Genomic DNA, 7500 nt, shown 5'->3' on the forward strand with positions numbered 1-7500 from the left:
TCAAAAGCTGGTAAAGCTTACAGGGGAGTGGGGGGTTGAAAGAGGGATAGTAAATCAGCCATGCTGGAAAGACTCGATGGGCTGAATGGTCTGATCTTGCTCCCATGTTTTTTACGGTCTTATCTGAAGGACTGCACCTGGACTGACCTCCTCCCCCCACCCCCACCACCAAATACCTCAGTGGTCCTGACAATGATCCGGTAGTTGTACTGCGAGCCGCTCCCCGTGTCCTTTTCCTTATCTTCCCTCCGCAGGCTGATCGCCACCGGCCCCAGGGCGTCATCGGTCCCGAAGAAGTTCTGATGCTCTGGAGAAGCAAGTGAGGGACTGATCAGCATCTGCCGGGGAGCGGGGTCAAACAAGGAACGGACGCAATCCCGCTGAGAGGTTCCCAGACTCTTCCCCGTGGAGAAAGGAACAGCGGGGAAGATTCGCGGGCGAGAGAGCTCCAGTGAAGAACTGAACAGGCTATGGGACCCACCCCCCTCAATTCAGGTGGCCATGCAGACACCCCATCATGCAATGGGGCAGTCACATGACAATAACTGTGGATCTAACTTAGGCCCAACATGTCAATGCAGCCACAAAGAAAAGCAAGATGGCGGCTATCTTTCATTAGGAGTTTGAGGAGAGTTGGTTTGTCACCTAAAACACTCAAACCGTGGAGAGCATTCTGACTGGCTGCATCACCGTCTGGTATTGGGGGTGGGGGAGGAGGGGATGGTGGAAGTGGTTTGAAATTATTATCTGAATGGTGGCTGATTAGGAAAAGGGGAGGTGCAACGAGACCTGGGTGTCATTATACACCAGTCATTGAAAGTGGGCATGCAGGTACAGCAGGCGGTGAAAAAGGCGAATGGTATGCTGGCATTCATAGCAAGAAGATTCAAGTACAGGAGCAGGGAGGTACTACTGCAGTTGTACAAGGCCTTGGTGAGACCACACCTGGAGTATTGTGTGCAGTTTTGGTCCCCTAATCTGAGGAAAGACATCCTTGCCATAGAGGGAGTACAAAGAAGGTTCACCAGATTAATTCCTGGGATGGCAGGACTTTCATATGAAGAAAGACTGGATGAACTGGGCTTGTACTCGTTGGAATTTAGAAGATTGAGGGGGGATCTGATTGAAACGTATAAAATCCCAAAGGGATTGGACAGGCTAGATGCAGGAAGATTGTTCCCGATGTTGGGGAAGTCCAGAACGAGGGGTCACAGTTTGAGGATAAAGGGGAAGCCTTTTAGGACCGAGATTAGGAAAAACTTCTTCACACAGAGAGTGGTGAATCTGTGGAATTCTCTGCCACAGGAAACAGTTGAGGCCAGTTCATTGGCTATATTTAAGAGGGAGTTAGATATGGCCCCTGTGGCTAAAGGGATCAGGGGGTATGGAGAGAAGGCAGGTACAGGGTTCTGAGTTGGATGATCAGCCATGATCGTACTGAATGGCAGTGCAGGCTCGAAGGGCCGAATGGCCTACTCCTGCACCTATTTTCTACGTTTCTATGTTTCTATGAAATAAGCTGCAGAGAGTTGTAATCTCAGTCAGCTCCATCATGGGCACCAGCCTCCATAGTATCCAGCACATCTTCAAGGAGCGGTGCCTCAGAAAGGCAGCGTCCATCATTAAGGACCCCCATCACCCAGGACATGCCCTCTTCTCATTGCTACCATCAGGGAGGAGGTACAGGAACCTGAAGACACACACTCAACGATTCAGGAACAGCTTCTTCCCCTCTGCCATCCGATCTCTGAATGGACATTGAACCCATGAACACTACCTCAGTACTTTTGTAATTTCTGTTTTTGCACTATGTATTTAACTTAATTATCTGATATACATACATATTCTTACTGTAATTCTGTTTTTTTTTCTCTATTATTATGTATCGTATTGGACTGCTGTGGCAAAGTTAACAAATTTCACAACATACGCCGCTGATGTCAAACCTGATGTGATTTTCCCCACAGACTTGGGGTTCTGGTTGTGGATTAGAAAGTGGTTGGGGGTGGGGGGAAGACCTTTTTCCACATGCAGAGTTCTGTTATTTATAGTTAGTTATTTGTTAATTTTAGTTTTATAAGGAGTCTTTGCAATGGGCTGCTCTCTTCCCCAACTTTCAACCAATCAGGAATCCCCCAAAGTCACAAAATGCTGGAGGAACTTGGCCGGTCGGGCAGCATTTACGGAGGGGAATAAACATGAAGAGTCCCAGCCCGAAACGTCGACTCTTTATTCCTCTCCGTAGATGCTGCCCGACCTGCTGAGCTCCTCCAGCATTTTGTGTGTGTGTGTGTGTGTTGCTCTGGATTTCTAGTTGCTGAGGTGAGGAGACGCAGACAGAGGCGAGGCGAGGGAGTGAGGGTTGCAGGGGGTGGGGAGTGGGGGCGGATTTGCAGCCGGGAAATGAGGCGACCCAGTTCACCGTCTGTCACCCTCGAAGTGCCGCCCGACAGAGAGGCAGCGGCCTGCCCGGCGAGGACCCCGGTTGCTAGGCGCCCGGAGGCCTGCGGCCCGACCACAACATCCTGCAGCGACGTGCATCGCAGGCCTCGGCGGGGCCCCGCTCTGCAGCGCAGCCAGCCTCTTGCAGCCTTCGCGGGCAGGAAGCGCGGGGAGTCGCGCAGCGGCAGGAGGCGGGGGGGTGGGGGAGGATGTCTCGGAGGTGCGGAGTGGGCGGCACTGCAGCGAAACCGGGCAGACAGGCCTTCAGCCCATCAAGTCCGCACTGGCCATCGAGCTGGGCTTAGAGAAACAGAGGGCTACGCGGTAGGGAAATTCCAGGCAGCCTCTCAAGTCGGTCGCCTGGTCGGCACAACATTGTGGGCCGAAGGGCCTGTAATGTGCTGCAGGTTTCTACGGGCCGTTTCAGGGCAGTAGCCATTGGCGTAAACATTTTGCAGTGCCAGGTCTAAGATTGGGGTTCATTTCCCACTGCCCTCTCCTGTGACCGCGTGGATTTCCACTGGGGGCTCTGGTTTCCTCCCACATTCCAGAACCGTGGGCGCTGGAAGCGAGCGGACCACACAAACCCTCTGAACTGATTTGACGCAACTGACGAATATCACCATATAGTGCTGTGCAAATGTCTTCGGTATATATAGCTGTAAGACCATAAGACATAGGAGCAGAATTAGGCCATTCTGCCCATCGAGTCCGCTCCGCCATTCAATCATGGCTGATCCATTTTCCCTCTCTCAGCCCCCAATCTCCTGCCTTCTCCCCGTATCCCTTCACGCCCTGACCCATCAAGAATCTATCAACTTCTGCCTCAAAGACCAGGCCTCCACAGCCAACCAACTCCACAGATTCACCACTCTCCTCCTCACCTCCGTTCTGAAAGGACTCCCCTCTATTCCGACGCTGCGTTCCACTACCCCCCCACCACCCCGCCGGTCTCAGACTCCCCCACCATAGGAAGCACCCACTCTTTCGAGGCCTTTCGACATTGGCTGGGTTCCAATGAGGTCGCCCCTCGCTCTTTTGAATTCCAGCGAGTGCAGGCCCAGGGCCTAATTCCCCTCTCCCTGCCCCCTTCCCACTCGCAGTCCAAAACCACACAGAGAGCGCCGGAGATGGAAAAATCAAACCGGACAACCAAGAGAGTGTCAAAGGAATGGCCCCAAAAGCAGCTTCCCCACCCCTGCCTCTTTCGGTGTAATCCTCCCCTGTCACTCGAAGTTGGCTTCCTCCGAGGAACCCCCTCCCCTTCCCCCAGCCCACTCACCACCCCCCCATCCCTCAGCCTCGACAGGGCATGGCATCTGCCCTCAGTCAATGGTGGGTGGCAGGGGAGGGAAGATGCAGGCCAAATGCCCCACTGCGCCATGCAACTGCCCCGGGGGGGGGTGTGTGGGGAGGGGGAGGAACGCGACTGCTGGCGGGATCGCGTTGCGGAGACTTCTTCGCAAGAACGCGCGCCGGTGCTCCAACAACTGCCCGCGGGAGGACGAGCGGTTCCCGGGGGGTCCCCCTGTGGGTTCTGGGCCAACGTCTCGTAGGAAGGCGAGGACGGGACATGGGCTAGACTGGCATCCCCAAAGTGGTGGGGGTGGGGGGGGGGTCTGATATAGAGAGGGAGACACTCGGCTTGGAGCTTCATCCAGTTTCTGTTGACGAGCTGACCCCTACGTACAGAGAAGTGGCGGGGAGGGGCGGATACTGAGGAAATTATGGTTTGAAGCAACACACACCCACAAAACGCTGGAGGAACTCAGCAGTCAGCATCTACGGAAGAGGGTAAACAGCCGGCGTTTCGGGCCGAGACCCTCCATCGGGACTGGGGAGGAAGATGTACGAGGTGGTAGGTGATGGGTGGAACCTGGAGAGGAGGAGCGGGTGAAGTAAAGAGCCGGGAAGTCGATCGGCGAAAGGGATACAGGGCTGGAAAAGGGGGGGAAATCGGACAGGAGACCGTGGAAGAAGGAGAAGCAACCAGAGAAGGAAATAGGAATGAGGGAAGGGGGAAGGAGGTGGCAATTATCAGAAGTTAGAGAAATCAATGTTCATGCCATCAGGGTGGAGGCTATACAAGGTGTCGCCCCTCCAACCCAAGTGTGGCCTCATCGTGGCAGAAAAGGGGCAGTGGACTGCCATGCCGGAATAGGAATGGGACGTAGAATTGGGTGAAAGCATTTCGGAGAAAGGCTCTTCCTGCCAAACTGAGCACTCAACTATTTTTTTATTATTTTGGCCCGGTAGCGTTGAGTCAGATTCTGGCTTCTCTGGGACACTGGCCAAGTGGGCCAGGAAGTGGCAGATGGAGCTCAGTCTGCGGGGGGGGGGGAGAAAAACCGTGAAGCGATACACTGTGGAAGGTCGAAGTTTGGTTGGCGGAGTAACAACAGAGAGGGCCCTCGGGGTTCCCGTCCTTCGGTCCCTCAAAGTCGGCGAGCAAGTTGGTAGGGTGGTTTCAGAGGGTCTGGTGATCTTCATTAGTCGGGGGGTGGGGGGCTGAGTCGAGGAGCCGCAAGGTAATACTGTAGCTCCACACAACCCCGGTTAGACCGCACTTGGAGGGTTGTGTTCAGTTCTGGCCACCCTCGTTACAGGAAGGATGTGGAAGCCTTAGAGAGGGTGCAGAGGAGATTCGCCAGGATGCTGCCTGGATTTGAGAGCGTGTCTTATGAAGAGAGGCAGAGCCAGCGAGGGCTTTTTTTTCCCTCTTTGGAGTGAAGGAGGATGAAGAGGTGGGATAAGGTGATAGGAGGCATCGATCGAGTGGACTCCCCCCCCCCCCCAGGGAAGCAAGCCTAGCCAAAAGGGAACGTACAGTAATTACAGGTGATGGGAGGAGGGGGGATGTATTAACACAAAACACCCTGCCCAGGGGCAGATAAGAGACTTTTTAATGGATCAATATGGGTCCTAATGCCCTTCCCTTGGACAACATCGGTGGCGTGGAGAGGGGAGACTTGCAGCACGGGCAACTGCCGGTCTCCCATACATCCTCGCCCAGGCCTGCGCCCTGGAGAGTGAAGACTTTCCAGGCGCAGATCCATGGTCTCACCTTAAAAAAATGGATGAAAGGAATACTGGAGGGCTTTGTGAGAGGGGAGGGCTGGAGTAGGTTGTAGGGGTGGCAGAACATTGTGGGCCGAAGGGTCTGTATGTTTTGGTGGTCCTATACTCCCCACTGGGTCAGACGGGGCTTACCTTTCCGGTGGAAGTATATGCGGTAGTAGTTGGCGCCCAGGTCGGCGTGCTCGATGAAGTAGGAGCCGGGCCGGATGAGGTAGCTCCTGCGGGGCTCCTCCAGCACTGACACGGCGGCGTTGGGGCACTGGCAGGACCGCCGGGGCTCCCCCTCGCCCCCCACCTCGTTGCGGAAGTGCGGGCAGCTCAGCACCAGCGGGGCGCCGTGGCCGTGGCCGCGGTCCCCGGCGGCGCCCTGGCCAGCCGGCTGGGCCGCCGGCAGCTGGGAGGCGGCCGAGGCGCCGGTGGCGATATTCTTGCGGCGGCCGGCGCTGTCGCGGCTGGAGGCGGCCTGGCGCAGGTCGAAGAGGATGCTCTGCACGTCGAAGTGGGCCAGGCTGTGCGCCCGGTGCCAAGGACCCCGGGCGTCCTCCTGCCCGGCGCTGGCCGCCACCGGCGGCGACCGCGGGCACTCGACCTCGCTCTTCTGCGTCCGGAAGCGGCGGCAGGCGAGGAAGGGGTCCCGCTCCACCTGGCAGCCCTCCCCGCCGGGACTCTCGGGCAGCCCCAGCAGGAGATAGGGGTCCTGGAAGCGGGGGGCGCTGACTGATTCCAGTCCTGGCCGGGACCCTTCGCCCTCGTCCCCTCCTGCCTCGACAACCTCCCCTCCTCCTCGTCCGCCCTGGGACCTCTCGATGGAAGACGCGCTGCCGTACTCTCGGTGCAGGGCACCCCCGCCAGGGGGATGTCCCGGGGGAGTGCACCCTCCCTCCACGATGGCCGCCTCGCTGTTGCTGCGCTGGAGGGCCGGAGCGCTCCCGTGCCCGGCTGCCGCCTCGTCACCGCCCTCCACCCCTTCGTCCGGCTCCCGGAGATGCTGCTGCTGCTGAAGATGGCGAACCACGGGCTCAGTCGCCAACTGCGGAGAGCCCCTGCCCCCGTCCTCCATCGCCTCCCGCTGGGGGGGCCATTCCAGGATGCGGGCCCGCACAGTGGTGCCGGCAGGCTCGGGTGCGGGGCGGGCCGGCCGGGGCTCGAAGTTCACGGAGGTCAGCGGCGGTCGGGGGCTGCTTCGCTTGAACTTGCGGAAGAAAAAGTCGTCGGACTGCATGCTCTCCCGTGCGCCCGGGAGGTGCGAAACTCCGACCCTTCACGGGCCTGGGCGGCCGGACAGAGCTCGGTGCGCCTCGAATGGGCAGAGCCAGGCGGGCATCCCGAACGCTCAGTGCCCGGCACTCCACCCGGAGCCCGACGCGCACCCTCCCTCCGGCTCACAGCGGCTCCTCGCTCTGACCCGGGCTGCAGGCCAAAGCCATCGGCTGCAGCAAGGCCACCGGTGGAGGGTCAGTCAGGGCTTAAATCCGTCCAGCTACCGTCCCACCCGCGGCACCTCAAACCCCGAGTAGTGCTGGCCGCCCGGTGCGATCTTCCTTGTGACCGAGAGTCGATGGAACCTGCGAAGACAAAGACAGGCGCAGGTCAGATACAGGATGTCCCTCCACGCCGTCCCATCACACACTCCCGGGGTCAGACACAGAGTGAAGCTCCCTCCACGCCGTCCCATCACACACTCCCTGGGTCAGACACAGAGTGAAACTTCCTCCGCACCGTCCCATCACACACTCCCGGGGTCAGACAGAGAGTGAAGCTCCCTCACACCGTCCCATCACACACTCCCGGGGTCAGACACAGAGTGAAGCTCCCTCCACACCGTCCCATCACACACTCCCGGGGTCAGACACAGAGTGAAGCTCCCTCCACGCCGTCCCATCACACACTCCCTGGGTCAGACACAGAGTGAAACTTCCTCCGCACCGTCCCATCACACACTCCCGGGGTCAGACAGAGAGTGAAGCTCCCTCACACCGT

The 7500-nt window shown here is 58.1% G+C and overlaps 1 protein-coding gene across 6 annotated transcripts in view; it reads right to left on the reverse strand.

The window, feature by feature from the left end:
- sipa1 (signal-induced proliferation-associated 1) overlaps positions 1–7500 on the reverse strand; it is a 145583-nt gene that overhangs the window by 98134 nt on the left and 39949 nt on the right. For all 6 annotated transcript variants that reach the window (XM_063036516.1, XM_063036513.1, XM_063036514.1 and 3 more), the window contains exons 2-3: positions 5653–7085; positions 177–307 (exon numbers count right to left, since the gene is read on the reverse strand). In XM_063036516.1, the coding sequence (XP_062892586.1) occupies positions 177–307; positions 5653–6742 (1221 nt within the window). In that variant the 5' untranslated portion in view covers positions 6743–7085. The remainder of the gene's footprint in view (positions 1–176; positions 308–5652; positions 7086–7500) is intronic.

Source organism: Mobula hypostoma, chromosome 30 (genome assembly GCF_963921235.1).
Source record: "Mobula hypostoma chromosome 30, sMobHyp1.1, whole genome shotgun sequence".
Lineage (NCBI taxonomy): Eukaryota > Metazoa > Chordata > Chondrichthyes > Myliobatiformes > Myliobatidae > Mobula > Mobula hypostoma.